The 15,080-nt window shown below is 27.1% G+C and overlaps 1 protein-coding gene across 1 annotated transcript; it reads left to right on the forward strand.

Moving 5' to 3' along the window:
* The first annotated feature begins 777 nt into the window (after positions 1-777).
* LOC127283264 (uncharacterized) lies at positions 778-12,169 on the forward strand. Its single transcript, XM_051308004.1, has 7 exons — positions 778-1,218; positions 5,755-5,958; positions 6,098-6,443; positions 7,086-7,283; positions 9,564-9,900; positions 11,514-11,752; positions 11,862-12,169. The coding sequence occupies exons 1-6, from the start codon at positions 1,154-1,156 to the stop codon at positions 11,750-11,752; spliced, it is 1,389 nt and encodes a 462-aa protein (XP_051163961.1). The 5' UTR covers positions 778-1,153; the 3' UTR covers positions 11,862-12,169.
* Positions 12,170-15,080: the final 2,911 nt, after the last annotated feature.

The raw sequence follows: 15,080 nt of genomic DNA on the forward strand, positions 1-15,080 counted from the left end.
ATGTCAGAGTTTTGACCAATTTTGATTGGCTTTGTAATGGAAAATTTCCAAGAGGGCCAATCAAAATTGGTCAAAACTCTGAAATACTCAGAATCGGAGGAGGTGTACAAGCGCCTTAAAATAGAACTTTTTGTTGAAGTAAAACTATGACTATAACCTAAAAATTTTGAGAGCTTAGGTACCTTTTGTCGCGGAGAGTCACATATGTACACGACGCAAGTATACTCGGGATCGGTGAGGTTTAAGGAGCTTCTACAATAGGTCTAAGAATCAACTTCAAGTCTATGTCCAAGTTTTTTTGTATCAACCTATAAAGAAAAAACTTGCACTTGGAGTTGGACTTACTTTTTGGAGATATTGTAGAAGCTGCTATACAAGCGCCTTCACCTTGGCCGTTTCCAAATTGAGATTTTTAGCGCATTTTTGATAAAGTGTATACTCGGGAAGTATGCAGTGTCCTTTTTTTCACACGTAAAAACAAGGACACTGCATACTTCCCTAATATAAACTTTATCAAGTATGCGCTAAAAATCCCAATTCGTAAATGGCCTATGGCTGCAGTCCCATGGCAGCATTTTGCATTGCGTTTTGTCTGTAGATCATGAGTGTAAAAGAGATGCAGAAATATGTTTGCTATGTTTACACTCATGGCTTAGTTACAAAACGCAATGCAAAACGCTGTCATGGGACTGCTGCCTATCTCTTTAGTTCTCATGCTTTCCGTTTTTACGCCGGCGTTTAACGCTGTCATGGGACGGCGCCCTTAGGCCATCATTGAACTAGATTTTGGCTCAACCTGATATGTATTGTCAGTTTCTAACTTCTTTATTTTACTTGATTCACGTTTTGTCTGTCGAAGTGATAGTACATGCTTTATCCTTCTTCTCATTTGTGTTGAGAGAAAATTATTTTCTCCTTTTAATTTATATATCAGTTTAAAAAGTTATTTTTACTGTGTTAAACAATATTTAAATTTTTGTTTTATTACTTTCTTGGTTGTTTTTGTTTTTTTTTTTTGTTAAGTTTTAATTGTTGAATATTTATGAAGAGGTATATTTATATATTTAAATATTATTTATTTTTAAATTCTTCGTTTTGAATAAGTAGAAGAAGAAGAAAGTCAGTATTTTATAGTTTTGTTACTTCTGACAACATGGACAACGACTTCGTGTGGAATAATTTCCGGTATCACATTCGCAGCTCCACAGATACTCAGACGTAAGTATTTTATTGAAATAATAATCATACAACTTCATTATATAGGGTCAAACCACTGAAAATCATCTGAGAGTGGTTGCTGACATATTTTTAAAAAAATTTTCTTTTAATATATGTGAAACTAGATGAATTTCTAAGTTCATTGGTCATAATATTACCGTGTAAATTTTATTTCGTTTTAAATTATAATTTATTAAAATTAGGAGGTTCATGACGTGATTTCGTAACCTTAAATGTTGTACTTTTTTTGAATAATTATTTTTCAAAAAACATAATCTATTAGATATATTATTATTTACGAAAAACATAAATTGATTTATTCTACATCAAAAAATGATGGAATTTTTATATAATTACTTTATTTTTAGATATTAATTCGAATTTGAAAATTTGATCAGTAAACAAATTTCACAATTTGTTGAAGCTTGTAACTTTTTTCTGGATGCTTCAAAATATTTGGGGTTTTGCACATATTTTAATATTGATATAATTTATCTGCTATGAAAATTTGATGAGGGTATTTTGCTCCGTTACAGAAATAATGAATTTGAAAAATTTTTACTTAAAAAGGTTAATTGTAAGACTTGAAGTTACAAAAAATATCACATCTCTCTTTCTTTTTTATGAGAATAGAAAGAGAGGTAAAACTTTGAAGTCTTACAATTAACCTTTTTAAGTAAAAATTTTTCAAATTCATTATTTCTGTAACGGAGCAAAATACCCTCATCAAATTTTCATAGCAGATAAATTATATCAATATTAAAATATGTGCAAAACCCCAAATATTTTGAAGCATCCAGAAAAAAGTTACAAGCTTCAACAAATTGTGAAATTTGTTTACTGATCAAATTTTCAAATTCGAATAAATATCTAAAAATAAAATAATTATATAAAAATTCCATCATTTTTTGATGTAGAATAAATCAATTTATGTTTTTGGTAAATAATAATATATCTAATAGATTATGTTTTTTGAAAAATAATTATTCAAAAAAAGTACAACATTTAAGGTTACGAAATCACGTCATGAACCTCCTAATTTTAATAAATTATAATTTAAAACGAAATAAAATTTACACGGTAATATTATGACCAATGAACTTAGAAATTCATCTAGTTCACATGTATTAAAAGAAAATTTTTTTAAAAATATGTCAGCAACCACTCTCAGATGATTTTCAGTGGTTTGACCCTATATTCATAACATATAAAAAGTGAAGATTTTTCAATTTTGTAATACATGGTTGACAAATATTCAATTTCGGGGTTGACATGTTTTTTTGATTAACTTACATATAGTACATGAAATTATATAGGTAGTGTCCTTTTATTTTTGGTAGAAAATAAATTCTTTTACTAATTTTCAATAGTAAAACAACTTTTATAATAAAAGTAAATATACTAGTATGAATTAAAGAATAATTTTTATTATATTTTATCTATTGGACCAATAGTTTTTCTTAATATGCAATTTTTTAGTTTCAAAAAATAATTGTTATAATATTAAAAACCTTACATTCTGCCGATAACTTATTGTTAGATTGTTTCATTGTTCCTGGCGACTGAGAATTTGAATTTAAACACTAATTACAATGTGCTTGAAAGATACATTTTTGTAACAAAATGGGCATATAATGTATTAAAATAATTTGGGAACGTTGATTTCCATGGCGTTAGCTGCTTTTCAAGATCGGGTCAAATTTTCAAAATAATCGACATATTTTTTTTGGGCCATTATCAAAATACAACGCATTTTTTCTAATTAAAAATCATTAAGTTGACTTGAAACTCGTTATTCAGTCGTTTTTAGGGTCGCTGATTAGAAATCCGGTGTCTGATTTCTAATAAAAGAAACACGAGGTTCAAAAAATGGATGCTCTCTTTGGCGATTTTGATAAGAAAAATACGCTGTTTATGAATTATTAATTTAGTTTGAAGAATTTAAAATTTAGTATAGTAAATTAATTTCTTACAATACAATTAAATTCACTTCAAACTAATTACTTTGTGGTTTTTTAAGATTGTTCATACCAGATTTATAATCGCCAACCCCAAAAACCTCTGACTAATGAATTTCAAGTGAAATACTTGAATTTTTAATAAATTTATCAGCCATATTGGATCCGCTATTATGAATTTTAAAAACTGAGTGGCTAATAGCCCGCCGAAAGAAAAGTGTTTTGAAATAAGAATAAGAAAAGTAGATTATTTCGCCCATCCTAGATAAAATCGAGAATGTATCTGGAAAATGGGCGAGTATATTATTTCGTCCGTTAGATGATAAAACTAAAACGAGCGAAATAATCAAAGTACATACAATATTTTGACCGTTAAGTATAAGGGACCATACTTTAATTACGTAACGCTTCATTGGGGAGGGGGGTCAAGCTATTTGTTACACACAGCAAAAAAATGGCGCTAATGTATACAAAAATCTGTTACAGAGGGGGGGAAGGGGGATCAAATTTCAAAGAAAAAGCGTTACGTAATTAAATTATGGCCCCTAAACAGCTGATCTCTTGTCGTTTGTGTTTGTGTATTAGACTTATAATGTGTATGGAAAAATATTATTTGAGACCTGAAAAACCTGGAAAAGTCAGGGAATTTTATTCGAGAAAAATTGTAGCAACCTTGATGTGGAAACCTTCCACGTGATCTAGTATGGGAAAATGTGTTTTGGTAGTATATATCTTACTCTAAAATGAAAAAAGATTTTTGTCTAAAATTTTGAGGAATGATAAATTTGGGTACAAGGAATCTCGCTGTTCTCCGAAAAATACATAATTTTGCGTTCAATTATTACAAAATGAAGTTTTAAAAGTTACATTTTTAAACGAAAATGAAAACAAACACAGCGGCGCATACACAGACGTTGCTTGAGTGTGTTAGTGCTCCAGGAAACAGCGCCAATTAGAGCAATTGGCCGCTGAATGAACTATGATATAATACATTATTTTACTATTTATTGATTTATTTTTAATATTTTTGCGTCAAATTCTATTAAATGAGTAGAACAGCGAGATTCCTTGTACCAAACTGAATCATTTCTCCAAAATTTTAACCCGAAATTATTTTTTATTTCAGAGAAAGTTTCAAACCACAAAAAAACAATCATCACAAAGATTTCGTCCATAATTTTAAAATAGACCAATCACAATTTTCTTTATAACTTCTGGATTGGTCTACTTTAAAAACTGTGCCGAAATCATTCTGACGTTTGTTTTTTCGGTCATTTGCAATTTCTATCAAATAAAAATTCGTGTAAATGAAAATTTTGAGACATGGAGATTCGATACTTTAAAAATTCTGACATTAAACAATTTGAATTATTAAATTATGTTGAATGAAAATTTTAATAAATTAAAATTGGTTTAAATTATAATTTTTTAAAATAAAAAGTGTTTGTGTGTGTATATGTGAACATGTGGTAACAGTAGTTGTCGTGAGTTAAGATTATGTATATAACGCACGGAAAAAATTTCTTGTAGCGAAAACACTACAAACTGCAAAAAAGACAGTTGTATAAATTGTCATGTCACATCAAACACATAAATTGGGATCAACATAATCAAGCATGATTATGCTCTAATCAAAATTTTTTAGATTTATGACTTTATAGAATTTTATTCTTTACAATATTAATATTGCAGAATATTTATTTGTTCGAATATTAATGTTTCCCACGAATTATTTCTGTCAAATTGATTTTTGACCATTTGTATCATCTAAAACATTAATATTTAAATTAATAAATATTCTGCAAAATTATAATATTTTACAGAATAATATTCGAACAAATCATAATTCAAAAAAAAATTTTTAGAGCTTAATCATGCGTCCCAATTAATTTTCAATTTATTCAAAAAAATAAAATACAATGGTTCCAAAAGGAATTTTTCAAAATTTTATGACCTTTACTTTAAATTTGAATTATTTAAAAATAACTATTTTGATAACAAAAATTCATTTACTTAAATAATAATATTTTTACTAATTTGTTTGTTGAATATAACTAAATATTAATTAAATTCACTTTTAGCTTTTGTGAAAATAACGATGCTGAAGTCTATAACGTTTATGATTAACCATTAGAAAATAATTATTTTTCAAAATGGAAAATTATAAAATATTTTAGCTAAAAAATATTTTCTATAATTTCATTATCAATAAACAATGATAGAAATATGTTTGAAACGAAAATATTTTCTATTAAAAATTGTAAAAGTTATTAAAAAATCAGTACGATAAGCAGGCTCGAAGCGCCTGCATCTTAGGGTTTCGTGGCCGTAAGTCTTAAATGCTTAAGTTTAAGAATCAGACTTGAAAATTCGGACTTAAGAATTAAGTCTTATTCTTAAGTCTTAAGTAAGAAAAATATACTTTTTAAAGAGCAAAATAACTAAACTGAAAGAAAATTTTTTTCATTTAAATGATCTGTTACTTGACTGTTATCAAGTAAATATTTACTTGAACATTTACATATTACATAAAAAATAATGTTTTGTAATGATTTTTAATGAAATTAATATTTTACAGATATTATGTCTGTGTTAACCGTAAAAGTAAAAAATGCCAAGGACGTGGAGTATTAAAAAATGGGGTATTTAATGTAACACATACGCACAATCATTTAGTGGATAAAAAAGATATTAAAATAAGAGCCTTCAAGCAAGCGTTACACAATCGTGTAACGACAAGCTCAGATAAATATAGAAAAATTTACGACGAAGTTCGTCTTCAGTAAGTTAAATATCAACATAATACAAATATTTTACTGCTTGAATGTTTTACTCATTGAGATTTTATAACAAAATAAACATTTGTCATCCCTTAACTATCCGAGTTTTATGTAAATAAATATAAATTAAATGTATTGTAGTCATGCAGATGCAGCTCAACATCTGCCATTTTCAAAAATAGAGAATACGATGTTTCAATGGAGAAAAAAAGTGACTCCTCCAACCGTCAACAATCTGAATAATTTTGTTGAAGTTGCTAATTCCGACGAGTGGAAAGACATTTCAAAATATAATGGAGGCAACTTGGAAATCTCCCTTGCTATTGCCGAAGACGGCTCAAGATCAACCATTTTTTGTGATAAAAACTTTGTAAACGAAGTCTACGACAACCAAACCATGGTTTTTATTGATGCCACTTTCAAAATTGTACCTCCTAATATGGAATTGGGACAATTTTTAACTCTAATGACAGTTAAATATAATCACGTAAGTAAATTTATTCAAGACCAATATTAAATAAAACTAAGAAAATTAATTATATTTAACCAAGGTGTCTACTATTTTTCAGTCTTTAAATTCCCGGTTTTTTCCGGGTTTAAGATATAAAAGTTTTTTCTTACTACAAGTATATTATGAAGAAAATAATACCTTTAAAATTAATGTATAATTGATAATTTAATAATAATCATAATAAAAGTGTTAAAAATTTTTTTAAGAAACTGACATAAATTGTCTATAGGGAAATGTAATTAAAAAATATTGCGTAGCCCTAGCTGCCATAGAAAACATCTGCGCATGATAATAGATTTTTAAGTTTACCATTAAAATTTTGTGTAAAATTACAAAGGAAAACTTTCAACAAATTTACTTTTCTAACTTTCAACAAGTTAAAAGTGTTAACTTAAACTCTGAGGACATTTAAAACTTCTGGGAAGTTAACAACGTTAACTTCCAAACTTATCGCCATTAAAACTACACAAAGCCTATAGAAAGTTTATTGGAAGCTTACAGTAAGGTAATAGTAAGCTTAACTGTAAGCTGACTACAATCTTGCACTGTAAGCTTACGAATCTTAGGTTTATAGTGGGTTATATTTTGTGTTTTTATTATATACTTCAATCTGTTTAGACAATTCCTTTTGTATGGATATTAATGGAGAAAAGAACAGCTGCTGCTTATGAAGCTGTTTTCGAGGAATTAAAAATTTTATTTCCCAATTTCCATATAATGGAAGCGATGTGCGATTTTGAAGCAGCTCTTAAGTTAGCATTGAGAAACAAATTTAATGGAATTTCCATTCACGGATGCTTTTTCCATTTTAACCAGGTAAATTTTTACAGATATTTTGGTTAGAAACTACAGGTTGGTAATTTATTTATAAGGAAAAGTACCCGGTAAAAAGCCTGTTATTTAAAAAAAAAATATATATATATATATTCTATAAAATTGTACATATTTTAATTCTATTTCATTCGGAAAATACCCTCTTTTTCAATACCCTCAAACTTGATAGAATTTTGAAAAATTTAATTCATTTCTATTCCAAATAAAAGTTGTATTCTATTTAAAGGAATAGATTTTGTAAATTTTTAATCCTGATTATTTCTATTTCGAAATGGTTAAGTTGAAAAGTTTTTATTCCAAAAGTGGAACCAAAGTTTAATTCCGTTTTCAGAAGTTATTTTAACTTTTTTCAATCCAATTTAATTCCTTTTCTGTTTGATTAAAGAAGTTTTTTTTTGTAAATATAGTTTTAAGTTTATCTGGCTGATTAGTCACCTTCACAAACGTAACAAAAAAACTCGGTTCGATTCTTATTTTTGTCATTTTTTTAAATATAATTAAATGGAATAAAAACTCATACACTTCTGTCCTATAAATAGAATTTAAAAATAGAGGGAATTTTCAGAATTAAAATTTTTAACCCCTAACTTAATATTTCTAAAAACAATTGTATTTCCCCAAGTAGCACGATATATCAACCTGATGTCACGGTGATATCACCGGGGAATGTCACCGTGACATCAGGAAAATGTCAAAATGTCCGCCTTACGGTGATATCACACGGTGACATCGAGGTGATATCATGGTGACATCAAGGTGATATCACAGTGATATCACATTCATATCACGGTGATATCATGGTGATATCATGTTGATATTTTACAGGGACTTAAAATTTTTAATAATTTAAAAAATAATAATAAATAAAAAAAATAATAAAAATAATAAAAAAAAAAAATAATAATTTTTTAAAAATTTTAAGTCCCTGTAAAATATCAACATGATATCACGGTGATATCACCATGATATCACCGTGATATGACTGTGTATATCACCTTGATGTCACCATGATATCACCTCGATGTCACCGTGTGATATCACCGTAAGGCGGACATTTTGACATTTTCCTGATGTCACGGTGACATTCCCCGGTGATATCACCGTGACATCTGGTTGATATATCGTGCTACTTGGGTCTAATTATTTTCGCTCTTGTAGCACGTGATATTACAGTAATATTACAAAAAAATTTTTAAATCACTTAAAAATATTTGACTGATTATATATTCTTTTTCTCTGCTTTATCATAAAAAACTTTGAAATTTTTATGTACTTCAAATAAGCGTGTAATATTATGTTCTACTGGGATAGAATTTTCATTTAGAAAAAAATTAATAAGTCATAAATTCAGTTTGAACGAATCTCAATTTGTATGAAACGTTGTTTCGTAGAATATTAATTTTTCAGAAAGAAGATTAGAAATAATATTAATTTAACATAATATTCTTCTGGTGAAATATTGATTTTACAGAAAATTTAAACCGTTGAAAATCAATTTGGCAGAAATAATTCGGCACGAATTTTAAATTTAACCAATCAGAAATTATCACAAAATTTGTGATTGGTTAATTTTTAACTTCTTACCGAATTATTTCTGTCAAATTGATTTTCAACCGTTTGAATTTTCTGTAAAATTAATATGAAAAATTTGAAATTTAATTATTTTAATTTAATTAATTTAATTATTTAATTCATTTAATTATTTTTGCGACGTGCACTGATTTTTGAACGTAGACTACTGTAAAAAGATAACCATAAACGAATGCTCAACTTCTTTATAACTGATCGAAGGATGGTAGAGGAAGAAATTAACAAATGTAGGGGGCCTCTACTACCACGTGTGTGTAAAGAGAATGTGTGTTGCAGCTTGGAACCTCTTCATAAGCTCTGTGACATTTTCCTATTGAACGAACGTTAAGAATTATCGAAACCTTATAAAGAGGTTGTTGATTATATTTTTGCCGGCTCAGAGTGGGGGATTTGTCGAGAATTCAACTGACCTTGGAGCTTAGAAAGAAGTAGTTTATAAAGAGTTTGGGCTGTACATTCCTAGTCATCACATGGATATAAGTTGTCATTAGGGCGTCATTAGAATAGTTATGTCCGTTGAAAGGACGTCCCAAATATAACTTATGTCCCTGTGCATACCGGGTTATTTCGTGTGAATAAATTAATGGATAAATAAATGAATAAGCTTAAGAAAAGTGAGGTAGATTTTTTTAATATTAAAAATTTGTAATAGTTTGTCATTTTAATTTTCAGGCATTATATAGAAAGGTTGGAGTTCTTAACCTGGAAAACATTTTGTTTCACACTGCCGAAGGATATAATTTCCTTCGCCAATTAATGGCATTACCTTTATTACCAGCCAACGAAGTAAGGGGCACCTATGTAACAATTTTAAATTTAATGCCATTAAATATTAAAAATCAAATTCAATCATACACAAAGTACTTTCAAAGGCAGTGGTTGAGGAAAGTTACTCCCGAGGTTTTCAGTTGCTTTGGTCTCGAACGCAGAACAAATAATTGCTTAGAATCGTACCATAAGCAACTGAAACAAAAATTTGGAATCCGTCCCAAAATTTGGCATTTTACCAGTACGTACTCAATAATTTGTATTTTCACTTTGCATTTTTTCGATTTTTTTCATTCATAAACTTTTCTAGCTGAATTATTTGAATTATTTATTTGAATTCACACTCTTACAGAATTCCTTAAACGCCGAATTTTTATTTTACAAAATTTTTATTTGTCCAAATAAATACCTGGCAGAAAAATTTTGTGTGGGAATTTTAAGATTCACAAATCAAAAGTTATTAACAAAAATATGATTGATTCATTTTAAAATTAAAGCACTAATTTTTTTAAATGACATTTATTAAGGCACATAACACAGGCCAATAAAATTAGAAAATTTTTTTGGTGTTAAAATATCAAGAAATCGCGTTTTTGGCAAACTTTAAGTACCTATAGCACTAAAACAAAAGGTCGCGGAACTTTCTACTTGGGTTTAATTTAAAGCTTAATGTTTTTAATACAATCCCTAAAAAGCACCTTTCTGACACCATGACCTCAAAATAATTTGTTATCCATTTTTGATTTGCAAAAATTAATTTGGGAATAATTGGAGTGCGTACCCCCAGCGATGAAATGAAAGGTCAAATAACCTTTTTTTGGGCTTAAACTAAAGTTTCAACTTTAGACTATAATCCCTAAAAATTAATTTCCAGCACCTTAACCTCAAAGTCATTAGTAATAAATTGTTTACTTTTAACAAAGAAAGCATTTTTATAATAGTAATAGAAACTTTAGTAATTGATTCAAAACTCGAGTAAACTTCGCACCAAATTATTTTTTGTCATAATGAATTTCGACCTTTTCCACTTTCTGTAAAATGAACATTCCAACAGAAGAATATTATGTTAAATTAATATTCTTTTTAATCATCTTTCTGCATAATAATATAATTAAATTTTTTAATTACTATTCTACAAAATGAATATTCTACGAAATAACGTTTCGCACAAATTTATATTCGATTAAGTTGAATTTTTGGCAAATTAATTTTTGTCTAAATAAAAGTTCGGCAACATTAATAATAGGTTAATAATTTATTTTGTAAAATAAAAATTCGAACAAATGAATATTCAGCAAAATTAAAATTCTGTACAATTATTTTTCTGCAAAATTAAGTTTCTTTAAAATTACTATGATGCTAAACTAATATTCTACAAAATAAAATTCGATTAAAACATAATTCTAAAAAATTAGCATTAGTGCATATTCCTGCGTCTCAAAAGTGACTTTTCTCAAAACCGAAATAATAGATTTTTGAATTTTTTCTAATCCATTCTTTTATAAATAAGTAATTTTTTCCTTGTTATGCGAAAGTGGTGTTTTTTGCAATTAAAATAAGAGAGAAGATTATATTTATAAAATAATTCCTTTTTTATCAGAGAATGTATTTGAAAAAAAATTAAAAATCTTTCATTTCGGTTTTCAGAAAAATCACTTTATAAATTTAATTAACATTTTTAAAATGCTTCCGTAGTAGTTACGTTTTGTTTTTATTTTATAATTAAAAAATTGATGAAAAATAGAACAACTATCATATAAAAAAATCTTATTTTTCATCTGTTAGTAGCTACTTAGAACAATTTGTTTTGTAAAATGAGAAATTAATCTAACATAATGTGAATATTGTTTTCAGAATTATTAGTGAATTTCCAAGAAGGTCTGCAAATAGATTTAGGAGCATTGAAACGCGGTCACCAAATCACACGAAATCCAAAATTACATACTGTAATAAAAAATGCACTAATTGAAGAACAATGGAACAAGTTCCAAACTGAAAATCGACCAACAGCTTTAGAATTTATAGACAAAATGATTTTAATATGTATAAATCCAATTTACGAGTTCCTAAATGCTGAAGAAGCGGATGGTTAAGTAAGAATTCTTTTAAATAAAAAGTTAGATACTGAAATTTCACCAAAATTTTAATTTTTACCTACATAGACATATTTCAAGAAAAATTCTTGCCTTTTTTATGTTACAGGAATACCAATAAGATGCTGTACTTGTTTGACTGAAACACCAATATATTGTATTTTAGCTTGCGGGCATATACCTTTCTGCGAAGCATGCTGGCTGACGTACAATTATAACAGCAATGACTTCGTTGTCAACAATGACGAAATGTTGAGGAGCTGTCCAGTATGCCGAGAAACGTATAATGTAAATGATGTTAGAAAGGTGTTTTTCACATAAACATTATACACTAAAAATATATTCATTTATTAATTATTATTATTAACTATAATAATCTCAGTATTCATTCATTCATTCCCTACAAAAAAACATTTAGCAAAACTAATTTTTTTTGTAATTTTAAAGATTATAAAAAATTATCGAAGTTTGACTTTATCAAAAATATTTATATCTAAAAATTTAATATTAATATCTTAAAATTTTTACTGAAAAATCTTATTTTTTCCCTGTCAATTCAAAAAAAAAATTGATCTTACTGAATTGACAGGGAAAAAATAAGATTTTTCAGTAAAAATTTTAAGATATTAATATTAAATTTTTAATAATTTAATATTTAATATTTAATAATTTAATTTTAATATTAAATTTTATTAAATTTTTTTTAATATTCCGCCAATAAGAAAATCCATTCGTCAATAATATCTTTTATCCCAACAATCTCTGCCTTTTCGGTATACAATATAAATGACAAAACAGTAAATATTGTAATCATAATTGACAGAACATAATCAATTTTTCTCGGCATTTCAATTGGCGGCGGTTATGTTGGCAATACTAGAATTGATTTATCAACATTTACACCGCCAATTGTCACTGTTGGTTTCAATGTATGTTTTTCTTATCATAATCACTTTTTCGGTGGATTTTTTTCTTGGGGTTTTCATTGTTGTTACCGTTAAAAATCGAACTAATAGTTTTACATGTTTATTAAATTTAAAAATTAACTTAGCTAAATTGTTTTGCTGTATTAGCTAATTATAAGCTGCCTCAGCTAAAAAATTACTATTTATATAACATCAAACTAATTTTTCCCTGTGTATAAATAAATGATAATGTGAAAATTAGAAATATACTTATTATTAATTTATTATTCCACGACGTAGGAAATACACGCGCGCTTTAGCGCGCTATATTTTAGCTAGTTATTTAATAAAGATAAAGAATATTGTAATTAAAAATTTTTGTTAAATCAAATATTGTTTGTTTCATTTTTTTTTACCAAATGAAATTAAATTACGAAAGGATAGCTTATAGAATGGCTGTAGTTTGGAAATAACGAAGAGACCGGAACTTGCATCAATGGAGTAAAATGTGGTAATCTCGCCCTACTCTATTCTAATATACCAGAGAACCTCTGATCTTTTACCTGTTTATTCTGCTTAATCACTGTAGCCTTTCGTTGCATCTGAAATATTTTATATTTTCAAAAATTTTCAAAAATTGTAGTTTTTACGAGTGAAATTATAAGTGCCGAGGACAATTATTTTATTTTACAAGATTTGAATACAATATAAACTTGTAAAACAAGATATTAATTATTAAAAAAAAAATAATAATATGAAAAACAGTTTAAGTTTACTTAAATTTTTTTTTATGTTTACCAAAAAATATATATGGTTGATAAAAAAATTTTGTCCATAATTTCAGCTGAATAGTTTATTTAAATTTATGAATATAATTTCATAAAAAAAACATTTTTTTATTTAAATATTTTGTGTTTGTTTTTAAATGTCAAATATATTTCATAAAAAATAAGGAGAAATTATTAAAAGAGAATAATTTTAAAAAAGAAAGGCAATTTGTCAATGGAATACAATTCTAAATATATTTATTTCAGTTTTAGTACATTAAACTGGTAAAGTAGAGACATCTATGAGAAACATATAAAACAATAATTTGTATATATTATTAAATCAATAAAAATATCATTTTCTTGTTAATATTGAGAGATTTTATATTACCAAAAAAAACAGAAAACATTAAATTTACAATATTTAATAACTAAATGTTATAAAAAACATTTATTAATAAATATAATTAAATATTATATTAATTTAAAATTTCCCGCACAATCTTAATCTACCTTACCTACTAACAACATAGAGAGTAAACCCTAGTGAAAAAAAAAGTTCGATGTAATGGATATTCAATGCAAAAAAGTGTCTATGCTTTTTCATATCTATGTATTAAAAATTCTATGCTTTGACAATTCGATGCATTGACGAGTAGATGTATTGAAAAGTTGATGTTATGACAGGTTAATGTTTTAAAAAATCGATGTACTCGGAAGTCGAGGTATTGGAAATTTGATGCTTTTGCAGGTTAGTGCATTAGAAAATCGATGATTTGAAAATTCGTTCTTTTGACGAGGTAATGTATTAAAAAGTCAGTGCTTTGGCGAGTCAAAGTTTTAGAAAATCAGTGTTTTGCTAAATTGATGTATTGCAAATGTAATGTTTTAGCAAATCTATGTTTTGACAAATGGATGATTTGGTTAGTCGATAATTTGGAGAATCGCTGTATTAAAAATTCAATGTTTTAATAAATTAATGTTTTAAAAAATTTGTGTATTAAAAAATAGGTGCTATGATTATTCGACGTTTTAAAAAATCGGTGTATTGGAAAGTCGATGTTTTGATTTATTGATGTTTTGAAAAATTAGTGTAATAAAAAATAGACGTTTTTGCGAGTCGAAGTTTTAGAAAATCAGTGTTTTAATAAATTGATGTATTGAAAATGTAATGTTTTAGCAAATCTATATTTTGACAAATGATTGATTTGGTTAGTCGATAATTTGGAGAATCGCTGTATTAAAAATTCAATGTAAACAAAAGTCGATGCTTTTGCGAGTCGACGTTTTATAATATCAGTGTTTTTGTAAATCGATGCATTAAAAAATTCATTTTTTGACAAATTGACGTTATAACAAGTCGATGCTTTGGTAATTCAAAGCTATGAAAATTCCATGTTTTGGAAATTCAATGAATTAACAATTCGATGTTTTAATAAGGATATGTGATGGTAAATGTATGCATTGAATAATCGACGTTGTTAAAAATCGATCATTTTGAAATTCGACCAGTTGGAAATTCGATGTTTTGAGGAGTCGATAATTTTACAAGTCGATGTTTTGGTCAGTCGACGTTTTGAAGAATCCATGTATTCGAGAGTCAATGTAATAAATCTCGATGCTTTGACAATTTAATGTAATGGATTTTGGGTGCAA

Source organism: Leptopilina boulardi, unplaced genomic scaffold (assembly GCF_019393585.1).
Source record: "Leptopilina boulardi isolate dan_hultmark-lab unplaced genomic scaffold, ZJU_Lbou_2.1 LbouV2_119, whole genome shotgun sequence".
NCBI classification, from domain to species: Eukaryota; Metazoa; Arthropoda; class Insecta; order Hymenoptera; family Figitidae; genus Leptopilina; species Leptopilina boulardi.

What these genes read in the sequence shown, in the direction of transcription:
- LOC127283264 (XM_051308004.1), top strand. Translation starts at nt 1,154, where the DNA reads ATGGACAACGACTTCGTGTGGAATAATTTCCGGTATCACATTCGCAGC. An exon ending in TGACAGTTAAATATAATCAC is followed by an intron (nt 6,444 to 7,085) that starts GTAAGTAAATTT and finishes CAATCTGTTTAG; the next exon opens with ACAATTCCTTTTGTATGGAT. An exon ending in CAAAATTTGGCATTTTACCA is followed by an intron (nt 9,901 to 11,513) that starts GTACGTACTCAA and finishes TATTGTTTTCAG; the next exon opens with AATTATTAGTGAATTTCCAA.